Source organism: Rana temporaria, chromosome 5 (assembly GCF_905171775.1).
Source record: "Rana temporaria chromosome 5, aRanTem1.1, whole genome shotgun sequence".
Lineage (NCBI taxonomy): Eukaryota > Metazoa > Chordata > Amphibia > Anura > Ranidae > Rana > Rana temporaria.
The window spans coordinates 428,400,182-428,424,676 of NC_053493.1; the positions used below are offsets into that span (position 1 = coordinate 428,400,182).

Consider the following 24,495-nt stretch of genomic DNA (forward strand, 5'->3'; position numbering starts at 1 on the left):
AGACAAGAGACGGGAGACAAGAGACGGGAGACAAGAGACGGGAGACGGGAGACAAGAGACAAGAGACAAGAGACGGGAGACAAGAGACGGGAGACAAGAGACGGGAGACAAGAGACGGGAGACAAGAGACGGGAGACGGGTGACGGGAGACAAGAGATGGGAGACAAGAGACGGGAGACGGGAGACAAGAGACGGGAGACAAGAGACGGGTGACAAGAGACGGGACACAAGAGACGGGAGACAAGAGACGGGAGACAAGAGATGGGAGACAAGAGACGGGAGACAAGAGACGGGAGACAAGAGACAAGAGATGGGAGACAAGAGACGGGAGACAAGAGACGGGAGACAAGAGACGGGAGACAAGAGACGGGAGACGGGAGACAAGAGACGGGAGACAAGAGACGGGAGACAAGAGACGGGAGACAAGAGACAAGAGACGGGAGACGGGAGACAAGAGACGGGAGACAAGAGACGGGAGACAAGAGACGGGAGACAAGAGACAAGAGACGGGAGACAAGAGATGGGAGACAAGAGACGGGAGACAAGAGACAAGAGACGGGTGACAAGAGACAAGAGGCGGGAGACAAGAGACGGGAGACAAGAGACAAGAGATGGGAGACAAGAGACGGGAGACAAGAGACGGGAGACAAGAGATGGGAGACAAGAGACGGGAGACAAGAGACGGGAGACAAGAGACGGGAGACAAGAGACGGGAGACAAGAGACGGGAGACGGGAGACAAGAGACGGGAGACAAGAGACGGGAGACAAGAGACGGGAGACAAGAGACGGGAGACAAGAGACGGGAGACGGGAGACAAGAGACAAGAGACAAGAGACGGGAGACAAGAGACGGGAGACAAGAGACGGGAGACAAGAGACGGGAGACGGGTGACGGGAGACAAGAGATGGGAGACAAGAGACGGGAGACAAGAGACGGGAGACAAGAGACGGGTGACAAGAGACGGGACACAAGAGACGGGAGACAAGAGACGGGAGACGGGTGACGGGAGACAAGAGATGGGAGACAAGAGACGGGAGACGGGAGACAAGAGACGGGAGACAAGAGACGGGTGACAAGAGACGGGACACAAGAGACGGGAGACAAGAGACGGGAGACAAGAGATGGGAGACAAGAGACGGGAGACAAGAGACGGGAGACGGGAGACAAGAGACGGGAGACAAGAGACGGGAGACAAGAGACGGGAGACAAGAGACGGGAGACGGGAGACAAGAGACAAGAGACGGGAGACAAGAGACGGGAGACAAGAGACGGGAGACAAGAGACAAGAGACGGGTGACAAGAGACAAGAGGCGGGAGACAAGAGACGGGAGACAAGAGACGGGAGACGAGAGACAAGAGACAAGAGACAAGAGACGGGAGACAAGAGACGGGAGACAAGAGACAAGAGACAAGAGACAAGAGACGGGAGACAAGAGACGGGAGACGAGAGACAAGAGACAAGAGACAAGAGACGGGAGACAAGAGACGGGAGACAAGAGACGGGAGACAAGAGACGGGAGACAAGAGACGGGAGACAAGAGACGGGAGACGGGAGACAAGAGACGGGAGACAAGAGACAAGAGGCGGGAGACAAGAGACAAGAGACGGGAGACGGGAGACAAGAGACGGGAGACAAGAGACGGGAGACAAGAGACAAGAGACGGGTGACAAGAGACAAGAGGCGGGAGACAAGAGACGGGAGACAAGAGACGGGAGACGAGAGACAAGAGACAAGAGACAAGAGACAAGAGACGGGAGACAAGAGACGGGAGACAAGAGACGGGAGACGAGAGACAAGAGACAAGAGACAAGAGACGGGAGACAAGAGACGGGAGACAAGAGACGGGAGACAAGAGACGGGAGACAAGAGACGGGAGACGGGAGACAAGAGACGGGAGACAAGAGACAAGAGGCGGGAGACAAGAGACAAGAGACGGGAGACAAGAGACGGGAGACAAGAGACAAGAGGCGGGAGACAAGAGACAAGAGGCGGGAGACAAGAGACAGGAGGCGTCTTGGGACGAATAATTTATTAAATAATGATTGTAAATGTAATCCAATCTCGAGCCGAGGATACGGATAAAAAGAAAAAACACGCAGACACGATCCGCCTCCATGGGTGGTTCCCGTGGAATGACACCACACCCGCCGTGACAGCTCTTAAATAGTTGAGGGTGGGGCCACCCGTCACGTGCCCCCCTCTGACGCAACAGGGAAACCCCTGTACATGTCACTGGGTAACCCCACGGCGTTTCCCTGTTGCGTCAGAGGGGGGCAGGGTCACCCACGCACGGGGGGTGTAGTGTTCGACGGGAACCACCCATGGAGGCGGATCAGGTTTATTTCTTTTTCTCCGTATCCTCGGCTCGAGATCGGATTACATCGCTGCAATTTTGATTTTCTTATTTAATAAATGACTCGTCCCGAGACGTCTCCCTTCTCCAGTGTCCCGTCTCCAGTGTCCCGCCTCCCATCTCCAGTGTCCCGCCCCCCGTCTCCCTTCTTCAGTGTCCCGTCTCCCTTCTTCAGTGTCCTGCCTCCCATCTCCAGTGTCCCGCCTCCCATCTCCAGTGTCCCGTCTCCAGTGTCCCGCCTCCCATCTCCAGTGTCCCGCCCCCCGTCTCCCTTCTTCAGTGTCCCGTCTCCCTTCTTCAGTGTCCTGCCTCCCATCTCCAGTGTCCCGCCTCCCATCTCCAGTGTCCCGTCTCCAGTGTCCCGCCCCCCGTCTCCAGTGTCCCGCCTCCCATCTCCAGTGTCCCGCCTCCCATCTCCAGTGTGCCGTCTCCCATTCCCCGCCTCCCATCTCCAGTGTCCCGCCTCCCATCTCCAGTGTCCCGCCCCCCGTCTCCCTTCTTCAGTGTCCTGCCTCCCATCTCCAGTGTCCCGCCTCCCATCTCCAGTGTCCCATCTCCCATTCCGCGCCTCCCATCTCCAGTGTCCCGCCTCCCGTCTCCCTTCTTCAGTGTCCCGCCTCCCATCTCCAGTGTCCTGCCTCCCATCTCCAGTGTCCCGCCTCCCATCTCCAGTGTCCCGTCTCCCGTCTCCAGTGTCCCGTCTCCCTTCTTTAGTGTCCCGCCTCCCATCTACAGTGTCCCGCCTCCCGTCTCCAGTGTCCCGCCTCCCGTCTCCAGTGTCCCGTCTCCCTTCTTCAGTGTCCCGTCTCCCTTCTTCAGTGTCCCGTCTCCCTTCTTCAGTGTCCCGTCTCCCTTCTTCAGTGTCCCGTCTCCCATCTTCAGTGTCCCGCCTCCCATCTCCAGTGTCCTGCCTCCCATTCCCCGCCTCCCATCTCCAGTGTCCCGCCTCCCGTCTCCCTTCTTCAGTGTCCCGCCTCCCATCTCCAGTGTCCTGCCTCCCATCTCCAGTGTCCCGCCTCCCATCTCCAGTGTCCCGTCTCCAGTGTCCCGTCTCCCTTCTACAGTGTCCTGCCTCCCGTCTCCAGTGTCCCGCCTCCCGTCTCCAGTGTCCCGTCTCCCTTCTTCAGTGTCCCGTCTCCCTTCTTCAGTGTCCCGTCTCCCTTCTTCAGTGTCCCGTCTCCCTTCTTCAGTGTCCCGCCTCCCATCTCCAGTGTCCTGCCTCCCATTCCCCGCCTCCCATCTCCAGTGTCCCGTCTCCCATCTCCAGTGTCCCGTCTCCCTTCTTCAGTGTCCCGTCTCCCTTCTTCAGTGTCCCGTCTCCCTTCTTCAGTGTCCCGTCTCCCTTCTTCAGTGTCCCGTCTCCCTTCCCCCGCCTCCCATCTCCAGTGTCCTGCCTCCCATCTCCAGTGTCCCGTCTCCCTTCTTCAGTGTCCCGTCTCCCTTCCCCCGCCTCCCATCTCCAGTGTCCTGCCTCCCATTCCCCGCCTCCCATCTCCAGTGTCCCGTCTCCCATTCCCCGCCTCCCATCTCCAGTGTCCCATCCCCCCGTCTCCAGTGTCCCGTCTCCCTTCTTCAGTGTCCCGTCTCCCATCTCCCGTGTCCCGTCTCTCTTCTTCAGTGTGCCGTCTCCCTTCTTCAGTGTCCCGCCTCCCGTCTCCAGTGTCCTGTCTCCAGTGTCCCGTCTCCTGTCTCCCTTCTTCAGTGCCCCGTATCCCGTCCCCCACCTCCCATCTCCAGCGTCCTGTCCCCCATATTTAATAAATGACTTGTCCCGAGACGTCTCCCTTCTCCAGTGTCCCGTCTCCCATTCCCCGCCTCCCATCTCCAGTGTCCCGTGCCCCTTCTCCAGTGTCCCGTCTCCCATTCCCTGCCTCCCATCTCAGTGTCCCGTCCCCCGTGTCCTGTCTCCAGTGTCCAGTCCCCCATCTCCAGTGTCCCGTCCCCCTTCTTCACTGTCCCGTCCCCCGTCTCCAGTGTCCCGTCTCCTGTCACCAGTGTCCCATCCCCCACTTCACGTTCCAGATTCCGATAAGCCTGCAGACCCCCACAACTACCAGCCAGGGTTATGGGGATGAGGCCCTTGTCCCCATCAACATAGAGATGCTATTGGAAGCCGTGGGAGGTCATCAGCTGACCCGAGGGGGGGGGGGGGGGGTAGATGGGAAACAAGAGAGATTCTCGGACAAAACGGGGGGGGCCCCCAAAACGGAAAAAGAAAGAGGAGAAAGAGAAAGAAGAGGAGAAGGAAGAAAGAAGAAGAAGAAGAAAGGAGGAGGAAGAGGAGAGGAGGAGGAAAAGAAAGAGTAGTGCAACGGACCTATGCATGCTGCCGGGACATCGATAATCTTCATGCAGGGAGGACTACAAGGAACTGCATGGCTTGTCACAATTGGATGTACCACATTGTATTCTGAGCTCAAAGGGTTAATTGGACAAGGGTCCCTGTCACTGCTGAATGCTAATGTTCCCTTCGCATAGCTAATGAACTCTCTTTTGTGTAGGTAACAGCCCCCCTGTGAGGTGTATGCTGATGGGGATTATGTGTGAGTGATAATTGTTTTAAAGGTTAATTGAATTCTATTGTCTGATCAAGCTAAGTTTAGGAGCCAAAACGTCTAGCGGCTGATTGGCTCAAGGGAATGTCATTGTTTCAAAGTATGTGTATTGAAGTCCCCCCTGGGGAGGGGGGGGGGAGTGTTATTTGTTTCTGTACAGTTTGTAACCAGATATAAGGAAGAAAAATGTGACATTAAAAGTTAGTCCTGCTTGACCCTCCAAACGTAGCACGTCTCGTTTCTTGGAAGGGCGTTCGATGGGATATACCGGCGGTACCTGCATATCGCAGCTTGCCAGGGAAAAGGACGTCTCCAACGGCCGATACCCCTCACTACCAAAGGGTAGCCGTTACATTGGTTGGCAGCGGTGGGATGGTCCTTTTATCCAAAGAGCAAGTGCTGAATGGAGTCGCAGTACGCCAGGCTGAAAAGATCCACACTAAAAGATCTATTGGAGAGTCGTGGTAGGAGCGCCAGCAACAGACCACGGAGAGAGCTGATAGCTGACCTGCTGGAGCTGGACGAAATGGATGGATCCATGGAAGGAACGGAGCCCCTTGCACCGGTCAGCAAAGAAGATGTAATTACTGGGATTGTACAGCGGAGATTATCCTTGTATCCAGAAACGTCCGTGGAACTAATAAACCAGCTGTTCCGGGAAGCAAGGGAGGAGATACAAACGAAGAGGGGACAAGAACTGGAACTGGTAAGAGCGAGACAGCCCATTACACCTGCAGTTCCTACCCCCCCACCTGCTGCTACAGGAAAGAAAATACCGTTCACTGCATTTAAAGCTTTTGTAGAAAGTGAGGAGGAAATCGATGGATATTTGGCGGACTTTGAGAGGCAGTGCTCACTACACCAGGTACCACCAGACCAATGGGTCACTATTTTGTCGGGGAAATTGTCGGGCAAAGCCAATGAAGCCTTTCGGGCTCTTGCTCCAGAGGATATCTTACAATATCAGCAAGTTAAAAAGGCGCTGCTAACCCGATACGCCGTAACGCCAGAAGCCTACCGCCGGCGCTTCCGGGAGTCCAAGAAGATGGCTGTGGACTCCCACATGGAATGGGCCAACCAGTTACAAAGGGTGGCATCCCTTTGGGTCCAAGGGTGCAAGGCCAACACCGGGGAGGAAGTATTACAGCTGTTCCTAATGGAACATTTCTTCCAAGACCTGGCCGCAGACATACAAGACTGGGTACGAGATCGCCGTCCCGCTAACTTAAACGAGGCGGCTCGGCTAGCAGATGAGTACGCGGAGACGAGGAAAGTAAGCCAGGGTACTATGCGGCTGGCTCAGAAGGTAGAACCGCGTACTCCAACCGTCACCCCACGCCCAGAGTTTCGGGCTCCAGTCCCACCACGTCCTCAGGGGCCTAGCAACTACCCCCGGGATTCGCCTAGGGTGACGTGCCATCACTGCAGCGACACGGGACATATTGCTTGTTATTGCCCTTTGAGAGCTACAAATAACAATTGGAGACGCACAACATCCAACACAGAGGTCACTCCATCACGTCCCTCTGCGGCCCACTGCCTGGAGACCGAGGGGGGCCCTGAGGAATGTCTGGGAATTTGGTATGAGGCAGACCCAATACAAGCGGCCTCTCCGGATAACCGTCAGCATCACCGTCAGGAGGTACGAGTGAATGGACAAGTAGCACAAGGTCTAAGAGATTCCGGGACTACTATCACTCTGATTCAAAAACATCTGGTAAAGCCAGAGAACGTGTCCACTCGCACAGTTGCCGTTCGGGTCGCAGGGGGTGCTGTATTTCGCGTACCCACCGCCCGGGTGCACTTAGACTGGGGAGCCGGGTCAGGAAAGACCACAGTTGGTATCATGGACAACCTACCTGCCGAGGTGGTGCTGGGCAACGACATTGGCCCTCTGACTTCGGCTTATTTACCTACACCTGCTCCTGCTTGTCCCGTGACCACCCGCGTTGCTGGAATCAACCCGCTTGCTGCTGAGAACCGGGTAAGACTACCTTCCCCGACATGTACTGTAGATCCGGCACAATATCACAGTCTAAAATGGGAATGTGACAAGTTGGCCAGTGAGAAATCAGAGATGCAACGACACTACGTCATGTATTATGAGATGTCCCGTGGCTTGAACATTGAAATGCACAAACAGGCGGAAATTGTCAAAAGATTAAATGGGATTTGCATCCAGGTGGTGCCGTATCTGTCCCAAGAACATCAGCAACAGGTTTTGGGAGCCATTGAGAGAGCAAAGCAAGTGACTGTTCCAGAACTGAATTCTATTATTCACCGTCACCATCAACTACCGACCTGGTAAGCCAATGGGAAGGCCGACGGACCGTCCAGGCAAACGGAACTTTTACCCTAACAGCAGACCGGACATCCCCAAGTTGATCCGAAAAGGATCAATCCGGGTCTGCCGGAGTGTTCCACAAAAGGGGAGTAGTGTAACGGACATATGCATGCTGCCGGGACATCGATAATCTTCATGCAGGGAGGACTACAAGGAACTGCATGGCTTGTCACAATTGGATGTACCACATTGTATTCTGAGCTCAAAGGGTTAATTGGACAAGGGTCTCTGTCACTGCTGAATGCTAATGTACCCTTCGCATAGCTAATGAACTCTCTTTTGTGTAGGTAACAGCCCCCCTGTGAGGTGTATGCTGATGGGGATTATGTGTGAGTGATAATTGTTTTAAAGGTTAATTGAATTCTATTGTCTGATCGAGTTAAGTTTAGGAGCCAAAACGTCTAGCGGCTGATTGGCTCAAGGGAATGTCAGGAAGGAAGAGGAGGAAGAGAAAGAGGATGAGGAAGAAGAGAGGAAGAGGAGAGGAGGAGGAAGAAAGAAGAGAGGAGGAAGAGAAAGAGGAGGAAGAGAAAGAAGAGAGGAGGAAGAGGAGAGAAAGAGGAGAGGAGGAGGAGGAAGATGAAGATGAGGATGAGAGGAGGAAGGGGAGGAAGAAGAAGAGAGGAGGAAGAGGAGAGAAAGAGGAGAGGAGGAGGAAGAGGAGGAGAAGAGGAGAGGAAGATGAGAGGAAGAGGAGAGAAAGAGGAACAGGACGAGAAGGAGGAGAGGAGGAGGGAAAAGGAGAGGAGGAGGAGGAGGAAGAGAAGAGGAGGAGGAGGAGAGGAAGTGGAAGAAAAGAGAGGAGGAGGAGGAGGAGGAGGAGGAGGAGGAGAAGGAGAGAGGAGGAGGAAGAGAGGAAGAGGAGAGGAGGAGGAGAAGAAAGAGGAAGAGGGTGCGAGGAGAATAAGAGGAGGAGAGGAGCAGATGAAAGAGCAGGAGAAGAAAGAGGAAGAGGAGGAGAAGAAAGAGAAAGAGGAGGAGGAGAAAGAGGAAGAGGAAGAGAAAGTGGAAGAGGAGGAAAGGAGGAGAAGAGAGAGAAAGTGGAAGAGGAAAGGAGGAGAAGAAAGAGGAAGAGAGGAGGAGAAGAAAAGGAAGAGGAAGAGGAGGAGAAAGAAAAGGAAGAGGAGGAGGAAGGAGGAGGAGGAGAAGAAGGAGGAGGAGGAGAAAGAAGAAGAGGAGAAAGAAGAAGAGGAGGAGAGAAGGGGTCCCGTCTCTCTTCTCCAGTGTCCAGTCTCCCTTCTTCAATGTCCCGTCTCCCTTCTTCACTGTCCCATCTCCCATCTCCAGTGTCCTGTCCCCCATCTCCTATGTCCCGTCCCCCTTCTTCACTGTCCCGTCTCCTGTCACCAGTGTCCTGTCTCCAGTGTCCCATCCCCCACTTCACGTTCCAGATTCCGATAAGCCCGCAGACCCCCACAACTACCAGCCAGGGTTGTGGGGATGAGGCCCTTGTCCCCATCAACATAGAGATGCTATTGGAAGCCGTGGGAGATCATCAGCTGACCCGAGGGGGGGAGGGGTAGATGGGAAACAAGAGAGATTCTCGGACAAAACGGGGGGGCCCCCAAAACGGAAAAAGGAAGAGGAGAAAGAGAAAGAAGAGAAGAAAGAAAGAAGAAGAAGAAAGGAGGAGGAAGAGGAGAGGAAGAGGAGAAAGAGGAAGAGGGAGGAGAAAGAGGAGAGGAAGAGGAGGAGGAGAAAGAGAAAGAGGAAGAAGAGGAGAAGGAAGAAAGAAGAAGAAGAAGAAAGGAGGAGGAAGAGGAGAGGAGGAGGAAAAGAAAAAGGAGAGGTGGAAAAGAAAAAGGAGGAAGAGGAGAGGAAGAGGAGGAAGAGGAAGAGGGAGGAGAAAGAGGAGAGGAAGAAGAGAGGAGGAGGAAGAGAAAGAGGAAGAAGAGAAAGAGGAAGAAGAGAGGAGGAGGAAGAGGAGAGGAGGAGGAAGAGGAGAGGAGGAGGAAGAAAGAAGAGAGGAGAAAGAAGAGAGGAGGAAGAGGAGAGAAAGAGGAGAGGAGGAGGAAGATGAGAGGAGGAAGGGGAGGAAGATGAGAGAAAGGAGAAAGAGGAGAGAAGGAGGAACAGGACGAGAAGGAGGAGAGGAAGAGGAGGAGGAGGAGGAGGAGGAGGAGGAGGAGGAGGAAGAGGAGAGGAGGAGGAAAAAGGAGGAGGACAAAGGGAGAGAAGAGGAAGTGGAGGAGGAGAGGAAGTGAAAGAGAAGGGGAACAGAAGGAGGAGAGGAAGTGGAAGAAAAGAGAGGAGGAGGAGGAAGAGGAGAAGAAGAGAAGAGGAGAGGAGGAGGAAGAGAGGAAGAGGAGAGGAGAGGAGGAGAGGAGGAGGAGGAGGAGGAGGAGGAGGAGAAGAAAGAGGAAGTGGAAGAGGGTAAGAGGAGAAGAAGAGGAGGAGACGAAAGAGCAGGAGAAGAAAGAGGAAGTGGAAGAGGAGGAGAAGAAAGAGAAAGAGGAGGAGGAGAAAGAGGAAGAGAGAGGAGGAAAGGGGGAGAAGAGAGAGAAAGAGGAAGAGAAAGAAGAGAGGAGGAAGAGGAGAGAAAGAGGAGAGGAGGAGGAAGATGAGAGGAGGAAGGGGAGGAAGAAGAAGAGGAGAGGAAGATGAGAGGAAGGAGGAAGAGGAGAGAAAGAGGAACAGGACGAGGAGGAGAGGAAGAGGAGGAGGAGGAAGAGGAGAGGAGGAGGAAAAAGGAGGAGGACGGAGGGAGAGAAGAGGAAGTGGAGGAGGAGGAGAGGAAGTGAAAGAGAAGGGGAACAGAAGGAGGAGAGGAAGTGGAAGAAAAGAGAGGAGGAGGAGGAAGAGGAGAAGAAGAGAAGAGGAGAGGAGGAGGAAAAGAGGAAGAGGAGAGGAGGAGGAGAGGAGGAGGAGGAGGAGGAGGAGGAGGAGGAGGAGGAGGAGAAGAAAGAGGAAGTGGAAGAGGGTAAGAGGAGAAGAAGAGGAGGAGACGAAAGAGCAGGAGAAGAAAGAGGAAGTGGAAGAGGAGGAGAAGAAAGAGAAAGAGGAGGAGGAGAAAGAGGAAGAGAGAGGAGGAAAGGGGGAGAAGAGAGAGAAAGAGGAAGAGAAAGTGGAAGAGGAGGAGAAGAAAGAGGAAGAGGAAGAGGAGGAGAAGAAAAAGGAAAAGGAAGAGAAAGTGGAAGAGGAAAGGAGGAGAAGAAAGAGGAAAGGAGGAGAAGAAAGAGGAAAGGAGGAGAAGAAAGAGGAAGAGGAGGAGAAGAAGGAGAAAGAGGAAGAGGAAAGGAGGAGAAGAAAGAGGAAGAGAGGAGAGGAGGAGAAGAAAGAGGAAGTGGAAGAGGAAGAGGAGGAGAAGAAGAAAGAGGAGGAGAGAAGGGGAGGAGGAAGAGGAGGAGAAGAAAAAGGAAGTGGAAGAGAAAAAAGAGGAAGTGGAAGAGGAAGAGGAGGAGAAGAAAAAGAAGGGGAGGAGGAGAAGAAAGAGGAAGAGAGAAGGGGTCCCGTCTCCCTTCTTCAGTGTCCCATCCCCGGTCTCCTGTCCCCCATCTCCCTTCTTCACCGTCCCGTCTCCTGTCTCCAGTGTCCCGTCCCCCGTCTTCACTGTCCCGTCTCCTGTCACCAGTGTCCCATCCCCCTGTGAAGGATGCTTCAGTTTAAATTCTCCCTGCTTGGTTAATGCTGTGTTAGAAGGTGATTTCAGGTGTGACACACTCCTCTAACAGACTATTGATATGTTAATGACCCTTCCTCAGCCAGCTCCCTATTTCAAAGGGTTAATTGATCTATTGTGTGTGTGAAGAAGCCCTGTGGTTACTGTGATTAGAAGGGGCTCATGTTAATTATTCTGATTGCTTCATTGTGGTAATTATCCCTTCTATCCACGGGGCCAGGCTGTCTAGATAATGTATTCTGTTTGAACTAGTAATTACCTTCACTGATGTCATTATCTAAAGAAATGTCATCAGGGTCGGCTCCGTCGTGTCTGCCTAATCATCTGTATGGGAGCCCCCACTGTGTGAGGGGGTGGAGATTTGTCATTGTAACAGTTCGTAAATTACATATAAGCTCTGTGTTATACCATTAAAATCTGTCTTGTTCCAGCAGTAAGCGCTGACTCATGTGTGGCTTATTGGGGCGATTCCAGGAATGTTCCTCCTCATGGAATATTGGGTGATGCTCTTTATGGGAAGAAGGGAATGTTGACGGGGATATCATTCTAATACCGTCACAACTGGTTGGCAGCTGCGGGATTTTCCCTTCTACTCTCCTTTACACCCGGATTCCAAGCAGACACTGGAAGAACTACTGGAAGTTCGTGGAAGGATTGCTAGCAACAAAACCAAGCGGAATCGCCAGCCAACAAGCTAATGAGAGAGAAGCTAGCATGGTTCGGTCCGAACCCAACGACGGATGTGGTGCTCAAAGTGATGGACGGAGGCGTTAGCGGAGGCGGCTAAACAAATAAGAGACGCAGAACTACAGAAGGATAAACAAATAAGAGACGCAGAACTACAGAAGGATAAACAAATAAGGGACGCAGAGCTACAGTTAAAACTGGCAGCAGTCCAACAAGCAGCCGCACCTTCTACGAACAGTGAGTACAGCACAGCAGACGCAAGGAAGATTCCGTTTAGCGCTTTTAAAGCTTTTGATGAAAAGGACTGTGAGATTGATAACTACCTGGCGGACTTTGAGCGACAATGTAACCTGCACCGAATAGCGAGAGGAGAGTGGGTTGCAATATTGTCAGGCAAAGCTTCTGATGCTTTCCGGACCGTGCCAGATCAGGATATCCATAGCTACGCCCGGGTTAAAGAAGCGCTCCTGGCTCGTTATGCAGTAACCCCAGAGTCCCACCGACAGAAGTTCAGGGACTCACGCAAAACCACGAAAGACTCTTACGCGGAATGGGCATGCCAGCTGTCCCTGTCGGCCTCTAACTGGGTTAACAGCAGCCAGGCCACCACCGCAGAGGACATTTTGCAACTAATGCTCCTGGAGCAATTTTACAATCACATCCAGACGGATGTCAAAGATTGGGTGAGAGATCGCAGGCCCATGACTCTACCAGAGGCCGCGAAGTTGGCGGATGAATATGCAGATACTCGCAAGACGAACCAGGTCACACCACAGGAACAACCTCCACCACAAACGGTGCCCTCACACCCACCAGCCGCTAGATACCAACCTCCTAACAGACCGGTGACATCTAGCCCTCGCTATCCACGCCAGGAGGACAACGAACAACGCTGCTTCCGGTGCAAACAGCTGGGTCACTTCAAGCAGAATTGCCCCATGAACGACAACACCAGGTCAAATTGGTCTCGACCTGGGTACCGCCCACCAGCAGCAGCCCATTGTGTAGACTCGGCTTGGGATCTCCAGGAGCTGGGTCGGGAAGAACCATTGGGCACCCCTTACGAAGCCCTCATGGTACAATCTGTTATTACGGACAACAGGGAACACCATTGTCAGCTGGTCATGGGCGACAGCCCTGAGCCGGAGGGGCCCTGGAGGGAGCTGGGCAGAAAGAGGCACCGCCAGCTAACCTCCAAGAAGAAGAGGTCCTGGAAGTCATATAACCAGCGGACCTGGGAGGAGAAGAAGCGTCTGGAGGAGAGGGAGTCGCAGCGGGCGTCCCAGATGCGGGCCGAGATGTTCGCCAAGGGCCCACCGGTGGCCCCTTACACCACCACCCAGTTCCTGATGATGAAGGACCACGTGGAGAGCCTGCAGGACATGAGCAAGCAGGAGCTGATCCGTGAGTACATGGAGCTGGAGGAGTGCATAAGCCGCATGGAGGAGGAGAACAACCACCTGAGGTCACAGCGGGCTGACCCCCCCAGGCTCCATGAACTGCTGGAGAAGCTCAAAGAGGAGAACCGGCGGCTGCGGAGGGAGCAGAGGGTGGCTGACCTTATGGGGCTCTGAGTCCCCCCCCCCCCCGGACTCTGAGCACCAGTGCTACAGCATTTCAACAAATATAACTTTTTCTTTTTATGAATCTCCTGTGATTGTCACTTCAGAGCCATAACCTGCCCCTCCCATAGCGGGACACCTAGACGGCGGCGCACAGACCCATTCGCCGTCTTCACACTGACTTCTGGTGACTCTGCAGATCACACAAAGACTTGGGGACTGACCAGCGTGTGATCTGACGACCCGGTGGCATACCTGAGTCTGAAGCAGTTGCCAAGGGAGGTCAGTTACGCCAAACGGAGTTAACCTCGGACTAAAAGCTCTGAACCAGTCAAGCCTACTGGACCAGGGAAGGTCCAACCGGGTTGCCGGAGCCGGGAGAAAAAGGGGGGCCATTGTGAAGGATGCTTCAGTTTAAATTCTCCTTGCTTGGTTAATGCTGTGTGTGTGTTAGAGGATTTCAGGTGTGACTCACTCCTCTAACAGACTATTGATATGTTAATGACCCTTCCTCAGCCAGCTCCCTATTTCAAAGGGTTAATTGATCTATTGTGTGTGTGTGAAGAAGCCCTGTGGTTACTGTGATTAGAAGGGGCTCATGTTAATTATTCTGATTGCTTCATTGTGGTAATTATCCCTTCTATCCACAGGGCCAGGCTGTCTAAATAATGTATTCTGTTTGAACTAGTAATTAACGTCACTGATGTCATTATCTAAAGAAATGTGTCTTCAGGGTCGGCCCCGTCGTGTCTACCTAGTCATCTGTATGGGAGCCCCCACAGTGTGAGGGGGTGGAGATTTGTCATTGTAACAGTTTTGGAAATGACATATAAGCTCTGTGTTATACCATTAAAACTCTGTGTTGTTCAAGCAGTAAGCTTGTCTCATGTGTGGCTTATTGGGGCGATTCCAGGAATGTTCCTCCTCGTGGGAATATTGGGGTGATGCTCTTTATGGAAGAAGGGAATATTTGACGGGGATATCATTCTAATACCGTCACACCCCCGTCTCCAGTGTCCCGTCTCCCGTCACCAGTGTCCCGTCTCCAGTGTCCCATCCCCCACTTCACGTTCCAGATTAAGATAAGCCCGCAGACCCCCACAACTACCAGCCAGGGTTGTGGGGATGAGGCCCTTGTCCCCATCAACATAGAGATGCTATTGGAAGCCGTGGGAGGTCATCAGCTGACCCGAGGGGGGGGGGGAGAGGGGGAGATGGGAAACAAGAGAGATTCTCGGACAAAACGGGGGGGGGGCCCCCAAAACGGTAGGAGGAGAAAGAGAAAGAAGAGGAGAAGGAAGAAAGAAGAAGAAGAAGAAGAAATGAAGAGGAGAGGAGGAGGAAAAGAAAGAGGAGGATAAGGAGAGGAAAAGGAGGAATAGGAGAGGAAGAGGAGAAAGAGGAAGAGGGAGGAGAAAGAGGAGAGGAAGAGGAGAGGAGGAGGAAAAGAAAGAGGAGGATAAGGAGAGGAAAAGGAGGAATAGGAGAGGAAGAGGAGAAAGAGGAAGAGGGAGGAGAAAGAGGAGATGAAGAGGAGAGGAGGAGGAAAAGAAAGAGGAGGATAAGGAGAGGAAGAGGAGGAATAGGAGAGGAAGAGGAGAAAGAGGAAGAGGGAGGAGAAAGAGGAGAGGAAGAGGAGGGGAAGAAGAGAGAAGGAAGAGAAGAGGAGGAAGAGAAGAGGAGGAAGAGAAGAGGAGGAAGAGAAGAGGAGGAAGAGGAGAGGAGGAGGAAAAGAAAGAGGAGGAAGGGAAAGAGGAAAAGGAGAAAGAGGAAGAGGGAGGAGAAAGAGGAGAGGAAGAGGAGGAAGAGAAGAGGAGGAAGAGAAGAGGAGGAAGAGAAGAGGAGGAAGAGAAGAGGAGGAAGAGGAGAGGAGGAGGAAAAGAAAGAGGAGGAAGGGAAAGAGGAAAAGGAGGAAGAGGAGAGGAAGAAAAGAGGAGGAAGGGAAAGAGGAAGAGGAGGAAGAGGAAGAGGGAGGAGAAAGAGGAGAGGAAGAGGAGAGGAGGAGGAAAAGAAAGAGGAGGATAAGGAGAGGAAAAGGAGGAATAGGAGAGGAAGAGGAGAAAGAGGAAGAGGGAGGAGAAAGAGGAGAGGAAGAGGAGGGGAAGAAGAGAGAAGGAAGAGAAGAGGAGGAAGAGAAGAGGAGGAAGAGAAGGAGGAGGAAGAGAAGAGGAGGAAGAGAAGAGGAGGAAGAGAAGGAGGAGGAAGAGAAGAGGAGGAAGAGGAGAGGAGGAGGAAAAGAAAGAGGAGGAAGGGAAAGAGGAAGAGGAGGAAGAGGAAGAGGGAGGAGAAAGAGGAGAGGAAGAAAAGAGGAGGAGGAAGGGAAAGAAGAGGAGAAGGAAGAAAAAGAAGAAGAAAGGAGGAGGAAGAGGAGAGGAGGAGGAAAAGAAAGAGGAGAGGAGGAAGAGAGGAGGACTATATGACTCGGTGTGTTCTCCTTCTCCCCTCCATACAGGATAAATATTTTACATGAATTTGTTTTCACTAAAAGTTTGTTTTTCGGATGTTTCGGGGGATGGGAATCATCCAGATATCATTGCAATATTGTGTGACTGTGGGGGGGGGGGGGGGGGGGACATTAGAGTGTAAGCTCCTGTGGTACAGACAGTGCTGTGACTGTGGGGGGGGGACATTAGAGTGTAAGCTCCTGTGGTACAGACAGTGCTGTGACTGTGGGGGAGGGGACATTAGAGTGTAAGCTCCTGTGGTACAGACAGTGCTGTGACTGTGGGGGGGGGGACATTAGAGTGTAAGCTCCTGTGGTACAGACAGTGCTGTGACTGTGGGGGGGGGGGACATTAGAGTGTAAGCTCCTGTGGTACAGACAGTGCTGTGACTGTGGGGGAGGGGACATTAGAGTGTAAGCTCCTGTGGTACAGACAGTGCTGTGACTGTGGGGGGGAGGGGACATTAGAGTGTAAGCTCCTATGGTACAGACAGTGCTGTGACTGTGGGGGGGGGACATTAGAGTGTAAGCTCCTGTGGTACAGACAGTGCTGTGACTGTGGGGGAGGGGACATTAGAGTGTAAGCTCCTGTGGTACAGACAGTGCTGTGACTGTGGGGGGGAGGGGACATTAGAGTGTAAGCTCCTATGGTACAGACAGTGCTGTGACTGTGGGGGAGGGGACATTAGAGTGTAAGCTCCTGTGGTACAGACAGTGCTGTGACTGTGGGGGGGAGGGGACATTAGAGTGTAAGCTCCTGTGGTACAGACAGTGCTGTGACTGTGGGGGGGAGGGGACATTAGAGTGTAAGCTCCTGTGGTACAGACAGTGCTGTGACTGTGGGGGGGGGGGACATTAGGGTGTAAGCTCCTGTGGTACAGACAGTGCTGTGGCTGTGGGGGGGGGGACATTAGAGTGGAAGCTCCTGTGGTACAGACAGTGCTGTGACTGTGGGGGAGGGGGACATTAGAGTGTAAGCTCCTGTGGTACAGACAGTGCTGTGACTGTGGGGGGGGGGGACATTAGAGTGTAAGCTCCTGTGGTACAGACAGTGCTGTGACTGTGGGGGGGGGACATTAGAGTGGAAGCTCCTGTGGTACAGACAGTGCTGTGACTGTGGGGGGGGGGGACATTAGAGTGTAAGCTCCTGTGGTACAGACAGTGCTGTGACTGTGGGGGGGGGACATTAGAGTGGAAGCTCCTGTGGTACAGACAGTGCTGTGACTGTGGGGGGGGGGGACATTAGAGTGTAAGCTCCTGTGGTACAGACAGTGCTGTGACTGTGGGGGGGGGGGACATTAGAGTGTAAGCTCCTGTGGTACAGACAGTGCTGTGACTGTGGGGGGGGGACATTAGAGTGGAAGCTCCTGTGGTACAGACAGTGCTGTGACTGTGGGGGAGGGGACATTAGAGTGTAAGCTCCTGTGGTACAGACAGTGCTGTGACTGTGGGGGGGGGACATTAGAGTGTAAGCTCCTATGGTACAGACAGTGCTGTGACTGTGGGGGAGGGGGCATTAGAGTGTAAGCTCCTATGGTACAGACAGTGCTGTGACTGTGGGGGGGAGGGGACATTAGAGTGTAAGCTCCTATGGTACAGACAGTGCTGTGACTGTGGGGGAGGGGGCATTAGAGTGTAAGCTCCTGTGGTACAGACAGTGCTGTGACTGTGGGGGGGAGGGGACATTAGAGTGTAAGCTCCTGTGGTACAGACAGTGCTGTGACTGTGGGGGGGGGACATTAGAGTGTAAGCTCCTGTGGTACAGACAGTGCTGTGACTGTGGGGGGGGGGGCCATTAGAGTGTAAGCTCCTGTGGTACAGACAGTGCTGTGACTGTGGGGGGGGGGGGACATTAGAGTGGAAGCTCCTGTGGTACAGACAGTGCTGTGACTGTGGGGGAGGGGACATTAGAGTGTAAGCTCCTGTGGTACAGACAGTGCTGTGACTGTGGGGGGGAGGGGACATTAGAGTGTAAGCTCCTGTGGTACAGACAGTGCTGTGACTGTGGGGGGGGGACATTAGAGTGTAAGCTCCTGTGGTACAGACAGTGCTGTGACTGTGGGGGGGAGGGGACATTAGAGTGTAAGCTCCTGTGGTACAGACAGTGCTGTGACTGTGGGGGGGGGACATTAGAGTGTAAGCTCCTATGGTACAGACAGTGCTGTGACTGTGGGGGAGGGGGCATTAGAGTGTAAGCTCCTGTGGTACAGACAGTGCTGTGACTGTGGGGGGGAGGGGACATTAGAGTGTAAGCTCCTGTGGTACAGACAGTGCTGTGACTGTGGGGGGGGGGACATTAGAGTGTAAGCTCCTGTGGTACAGACAGTGCTGTGACTGTGGGGGAGGGGACATTAGAGTGTAAGCTCCTGTGGTACAGACAGTGCTGTGACTGTGGGGGGGAGGGGACATTAGAGTGTAAGCTCCTGTGGTACAGACAGTGCTGTGACTGTGGGGGAGGGGACATTAGAGTGTAAGCTCCTGTGGTACAGACAGTGCTGTGACTGTGGGGGGGGGGGACATTAGAGTGTAAGCTCCTGTGGTACAGACAGTGCTGTGACTGTGGGGGAGGGGACATTAGAGTGTAAGCTCCTGTGGTACAGACAGTGCTGTGACTGTGGGGGAGGGGGCATTAGAGTGTAAGCTCCTGTGGTACAGACAGTGCTGTGACTGTGGGGGAGGGGACATTAGAGTGTAAGCTCCTGTGGTACAGACAGTGCTGTGACTGTGGGGGGGGGGGACATTAGAGTGTAAGCTCCTGTGGTACAGACAGTGCTGTGACTGTGGGGGGGGGGACATTAGAGTGTAAGCTCCTGTGGTACAGACAGTGCTGTGACTGTGGGGGGGGGGGCATTAGAGTGTAAGCTCCTGTGGTACAGACAGTGCTGTGACTGTGGGGGAGGGGACATTAGAGTGTAAGCTCCTGTGGTACAGACAGTGCTGTGACTGTGGGGGAGGGGACATTAGAGTGTAAGCTCCTGTGGTACAGACAGTGCTGTGACTGTGGGGGGGGGACATTAGAGTGTAAGCTCCTGTGGTACAGACAGTGCTGTGACTGTGGGGGAGGGGACATTAGAGTGTAAGCTCCTGTGGTACAGACAGTGCTGTGACTGTGGGGGGGGGGACATTAGAGTGTAAGCTCCTGTGGTACAGACAGTGCTGTGACTGTGGGGGGGGGGGGGACATTAGAGTGTAAGCTCCTGTGGTACAGACAGTGCTGTGACTGTGGGGGGGAGGGGACATTAGAGTGTAAGCTCCTGTGGTACAGACAGTGCTGTGACTGTGGGGGAGGGGACATTAGAGTGTAAGCTCCTGTGGTACAGACAGTGCTGTGACTGTGGGGGGGAGGGGACATTAGAGTGTAAGCTCCTGTGGTACAGACAGTGCTGTGACTGTGGGGGAGGGGACATTAGAGTGTAAGCTCCTGTGGTACAGACAGTGCTGTGACTGTGGGGGGGGGACATTAGAGTGTAAGCTCCTGTGGTACAGACAGTGCTGTGACTGTGGGGGAGGGGACATTAGAGTGTAAGCTCCTGTGGTACAGACAGTGCTGTGACTGTGGGGGGGAGGGGACATTAGAGTGTAAGCTCCTGTGGTACAGACAGTGCTGTGACTGTGGGGGGGGGACATTAGAGTGTAAGCTCCTGTGGTACAGACAGTGCTGTGACTGTGGGGGGGGGGGGACATTAGAGTGTAAGCTCCTGTGGTACAGACAGTGCTGTGACTGTGGGGGGGGGACATTAGAGTGTAAGCTCCTATGGTACAGACAGTGCTGTGACTGTGGGGGAGGGGGCATTAGAGTGTAAGCTCCTGTGGTACAGACAGTGCTGTGACTGTGGGGGGGGGGGGACATTAGAGTGTAAGCTCCTGTGGTACAGACAGTGCTGTGACTGTGGGGGGGGGGACATTAGAGTGTAAGCTCCTGTGGTACAGACAGTGCTGTGACTGTGGGGGGGGGACATTAGAGTGTAAGCTCCTGTGGTACAGACAGTGCTGTGACTGTGGGGGGGAGGGGACATTAGAGTGTAAGCTCCTATGGTACAGACAGTGCTGTGACTGTGGGGGGGAGGGGACATTAGAGTGTAAGCTCCTGTGGTACAGACAGTGCTGTGACTGTGGGGGAGGGGACATTAGAGTGTAAGCTCCTGTGGTACAGACAGTGCTGTGACTGTGGGGGGGAGGGGACATTAGAGTGTAAGCTCCTGTGGTACAGACAGTGCTGTGACTGTGGGGGAGGGGACATTAGAGTGTAAGCTCCTGTGGTACAGACAGTGCTGTGACTGTGGGGGGGGGGGGACATTAGAGTGTAAGCTCCTGTGGTACAGACAGTGCTGTGACTGTGGGGGAGGGGACATTAGAGTGTAAGCTCCTGTGGTACAGACAGTGCTGTGACTGTGGGGGAGGGGACATTAGAGTGTAAGCTCCTGTGGTACAGACAGTGCTGTGACTGTGGGGGGGGGGGACATTAGAGTGTAAGCTCCTGTGGTACAGACAGTGCTGTGACTGTGGGGGGGGGGACATTAGAGTGTAAGCTCCTGTGGTACAGACAGTGCTGTGACTGTGGGGGGGGGGACATTAGAGTGTAAGCTCCTGTGGTACAGACAGTGCTGTGACTGTGGGGGAGGGGACATTAGAGTGTAAGCTCCTGTGGTACAGACAGTGCTGTGACTGTGGGGGAGGGGACATTAGAGTGTAAGCTCCTGTGGTACAGACAGTGCTGTGACTGTGGGGGGGGGGACATTAGAGTGTAAGCTCCTGTGGTACAGACAGTGCTGTGACTGTGGGGGGGAGGGGACATTAGAGTGTAAGCTCCTGTGGTACAGACAGTGCTGTGACTGTGGGGGAGGGGACATTAGAGTGTAAGCTCCTGTGGTACAGACAGTGCTGTGACTGTGGGGGGAGGGGACATTAGAGTGTAAGCTCCTGTGGTACAGACAGTGCTGTGACTGTGGGGGGGAGGGGACATTAGAGTGTAAGCTCCTGTGGTACAGACAGTGCTGTGACTGTGGGGGGGGGGACATTAGAGTGTAAGCTCCTGTGGTACAGACAGTGCTGTGACTGTGGGGGAGGGGACATTAGAGTGTAAGCTCCTGTGGTACAGACAGTGCTGTGACTGTGGGGGGGAGGGGACATTAGAGTGTAAGCTCCTGTGGTACAGACAGTGCTGTGACTGTGGGGGAGGGGACATTAGAGTGTAAGCTCCTGTGGTACAGACAGTGCTGTGACTGTGGGGGAGGGGACATTAGAGTGTAAGCTCCTGTGGTACAGACAGTGCTGTGACTGTGGGGGAGGGGACATTAGAGTGTAAGCTCCTGTGGTACAGACAGTGCTGTGACTGTGGGGGAGGGGACATTAGAGTGTAAGCTCCTGTGGTACAGACAGTGCTGTGACTGTGGGGGAGGGGACATTAGAGTGTAAGCTCCTGTGGTACAGACAGTGCTGTGACTGTGGGGGGGGGGGACATTAGGGTGTAAGCTCCTGTGGTACAGACAGTGCTGTGACTGGGGGGGGGGGGACATTAGAGTGTAAGCTCCTGTGGTACAGACAGTGCTGTGACTGTGGGGGGGGGGACATTAGAGTGTAAGCTCCTGTGGTACAGACAGTGCTGTGACTGTGGGGGAGGGGACATTAGAGTGTAAGCTCCTGTGGTACAGACAGTGCTGTGACTGTGGGGGAGGGGACATTAGAGTGTAAGCTCCTGTGGTACAGACAGTGCTGTGACTGTGGGGGGGGGGCATTAGAGTGTAAGCTCCTGTGGTACAGACAGTGCTGTGACTGTGGGGGAGGGGACATTAGAGTGTAAGCTCCTGTGGTACAGACAGTGCTGTGACTGTGGGGGGGAGGGGACATTAGAGTGTAAGCTCCTGTGGTACAGACAGTGCTGTGACTGTGGGGGGGGGGGCATTAGAGTGTAAGCTCCTCTGTACAGATATAAAGGGGTCTCTTCCTGGGAGCGATGTGATTGGAGTCTCGGCTCGCTGCACAATCATTGCCACAACCTCATGTGGTCAGGAAAGGTGTCTCTTGCAGTCGGGGGTATCAGGTATGGAGGAGGGGGTGTCTCTTGCACTCAGGGATGGTGGAGGGGGTGTCAGCAGTGGTAGAGGGGGGTACCAGGTATGGGGGAGGGGGTGTCTCTTGCACTCAGGGATGGTGGAGGGGGTGTCAGCAGTGGTAGAGGGGGGTACCAGGTATGGGGGAGGGGGTGTCTCTTGCACTCAGGGATGGTGGAGGGGGTGTCAGGGATGGAGGAGGGGGTGTCTCTTGCACTCAGGGATGGTGGAGGGGGTGTCAGCAGTGGTAGAGGGGGGTACCAGGTATGGAGGAGGGGGTGTCAGCAGTGGTAGAGGGGGGTACCAGGTATGGAGGAGGGGGTGTCAGCAGTGGTAGAGGGGGGTACCAGGTATGGGGGAGGGGGTGTCTCTTGCACTCAGGGATGGTGGAGGGGGTGTCAGGGATGGTGGAGGGGGTATCAGGGATGGTGGAGGGGGTGTCAGGGGGGGTGGGGGGGGTCCGTCAGTGTTGGGGGGCCTCACAAAGCACTTGCCTCCTAAGTTGCGGCGGCGTAGCGTAAATGGGGCCGGCTTAAGCGCGCCTAATTGAAATGAGGATGAAGGGGGGCGTGTTTTATGTAAATGGATGGTGACCCGACGTGATTGACGTTTTTTACGAACGGCGCATGCGCCATCCGTGTACATATCCCAGCGTGCATTGCGCCAAAGTACGCCGCAAGGACGTATTGGTTTCGACGTGAACGTAAATGACGTCCAGCGCCATTCACGGACGACTTACGCAAACAACATAAAATCTTCAAATTTTTTAGGGCGGGTCTTAAACAGAAAGGGGCGTGACCTTGCCAGAAAGGGGTGTGTCATATTTAATTAAGGGGGTGCGCGAGTTTAGTCAGGCCTAGGGCAGCACAAAACCTAAATACACCTCTGGGGGGAGGGGTACCAGTGATGGGGGAGGGGGTGTCACTCTCGGGGGGCCTCACCTTCCTCGCCATGTGTTTCGGGGTTCAGGGATGGGGGAGGGGTACCAGTGATGGGGGGTCTGTCACTCTTGGGGGGCCTCACCTTCCTCTCCATGTGTCTCGGGGTTCAGGGAGGGGGATGGGAGGGGTATCAGGGAGGGGGATGGGAGGGGTATCAGGGAGGGGGGATGGGGTACCAGTGATGGGGGGTCTGTCACTCTTGGGGGGCCTCACCTTCCTCTCCATGTGTCAGGGAGGGGGATGGGGTACCAGGGAGGGGGGAGGGGGTGTCAGTTTCGGGGGGCCTCACCTTCCTCTCCATGTGTCTCGGGGTTCAGGGAGGGGGATGGGAGGGGTGTCAGGGAGGGGGGATGGGAGGGGTATCAGGGAGGGGGGATGGGGTACCAGTGATGGGGGGTCTGTCACTCTTGGGGGGCCTCACCTTCCTCTCCATGTGTCAGGGAGGGGGATGGGGTACCAGGGATGGGGGAGGGGGTGTCAGTTTCGGGGGGCCTCACCTTCCTCTCCATGTGTCTCGGGGTTCAGGGAGGGGGATGGGAGGGGGTATCAGGGAGGGGGGATGGGGTACCAGGGATGGGGGAGGGGGTGTCAGTTTCGGGGGGCCTCACCTTCCTCTCCATGTGTCTCGGGGTTCAGGGAGGGGGATGGGAGGGGTGTCAGGGAGGGGGGATGGGGTACCAGTGATGGGGGGAGGGGGTATCAGGGAGGGGGGATGGGGTACCAGTGATGGGGGGGTGGTCTGTGAGTTTTGGGGGGCCTCACCTTCCTCTCCATGTGTCTCGGGGTTCAGGGAGGGGGATGGGAGGGGTGTCAGGGAGGGGGGATGGGGTACCAGTGATGGGGGGGTGGTCTGTGAGTTTCGGGGGGCCTCACCTTCCTCTCCATGTGTCTCGGGGTTCAGGGAGGGGGATGGGAGGGGGTATCAGGGAGGGGGGATGGGGTACCAGGGATGGGGGAGGGGGTGTCAGTTTCGGGGGGCCTCACCTTCCTCTCCATGTGTCTCGGGGTTCAGGGAGGGGGATGGGAGGGGTATCAGGGAGGGGGGATGGGGTACCAGTGATGGGGGGGTGGTCTGTGAGTTTCGGGGGGCCTCACCTTCCTCTCCATGTGTCTCGGGGTTCAGGGAGGGGGATGGGAGGGGGTATCAGGGAGGGGGGATGGGGTACCAGTGATGGGGGAGGGGGTATCAGTTTCGGGGGGCCTCACCTTCCTCTCCATGTGTCTCGGGGTTCAGGGAGGGGGATGGGAGGGGTATCAGTTTCGGGGGGATGGGGTACCAGTGATGGGGGGGTGGTCTGTGAGTTTCGGGGGGCCTCACCTTCCTCTCCATGTGTCTCGGGGTTCAGGGAGGGGGATGGGAGGGGGTATCAGGGAGGGGGGATGGGGTACCAGTGATGGGGGAGGGGGTATCAGTTTCGGGGGGCCTCACCTTCCTCTCCATGTGTCTCGGGGTTCAGGGAGGGGGATGGGAGGGGTATCAGTTTCGGGGGGATGGGGTACCAGTGATGGGGGGGTGGTCTGTGAGTTTCGGGGGGCCTCACCTTCCTCTCCATGTGTCTCGGGGTTCAGGTTCTGGAGTCTCCTCAGACATCACGCATGCGCAGTGCGGAGAGGCTGACAATGGACAGAGCGGATCTCAGGGACCGGGGACAATAGTCGGGGGAGGATGTAGACGAAGTGAAGGGAATGTCTGCAAATTCCAGAAATTTTCACACAGAAGCTTCTGCTGAATTCAACATCACAGCCTGACCCCTAACATAGAGGGGCCCCAGACCTGTGTATACTGTGCCAGCCGGGGCCCCAGACCTCTGTATACTGTGCCAGCCGGGGCCCCAGACCTGTGTATACTGTGCCAGCCGGGGCCCCAGACCTCTGTATACTGTGCCAGCCGGGGCCCCAGACCTCTGTATACTGTGCCAGCCGGGGCCCCAGACCTCTG

At 54.8% G+C, this 24,495-nt stretch overlaps 1 protein-coding gene across 2 annotated transcripts in view; it reads right to left on the bottom strand.

The window, feature by feature from the left end:
- Window positions 1–24,194, bottom strand: part of SMARCD3 (SWI/SNF related, matrix associated, actin dependent regulator of chromatin, subfamily d, member 3) — a 105,644-nt gene extending 81,450 nt beyond the window's left edge. The window contains exon 1 of one of the 2 annotated variants that reach the window (XM_040355455.1): window positions 24,098–24,194. In XM_040355455.1, coding sequence (XP_040211389.1) covers window positions 24,098–24,109 — 12 coding nt within the window. In that variant the 5' untranslated portion in view covers window positions 24,110–24,194. Of the gene's footprint in view, window positions 1–22,638; window positions 22,662–24,097 lie in introns of those variants that run through there. The other variant, XM_040355456.1, reaches the window with a different exon arrangement.
- Between the last annotated feature and the right edge of the window lie 301 nt (window positions 24,195–24,495).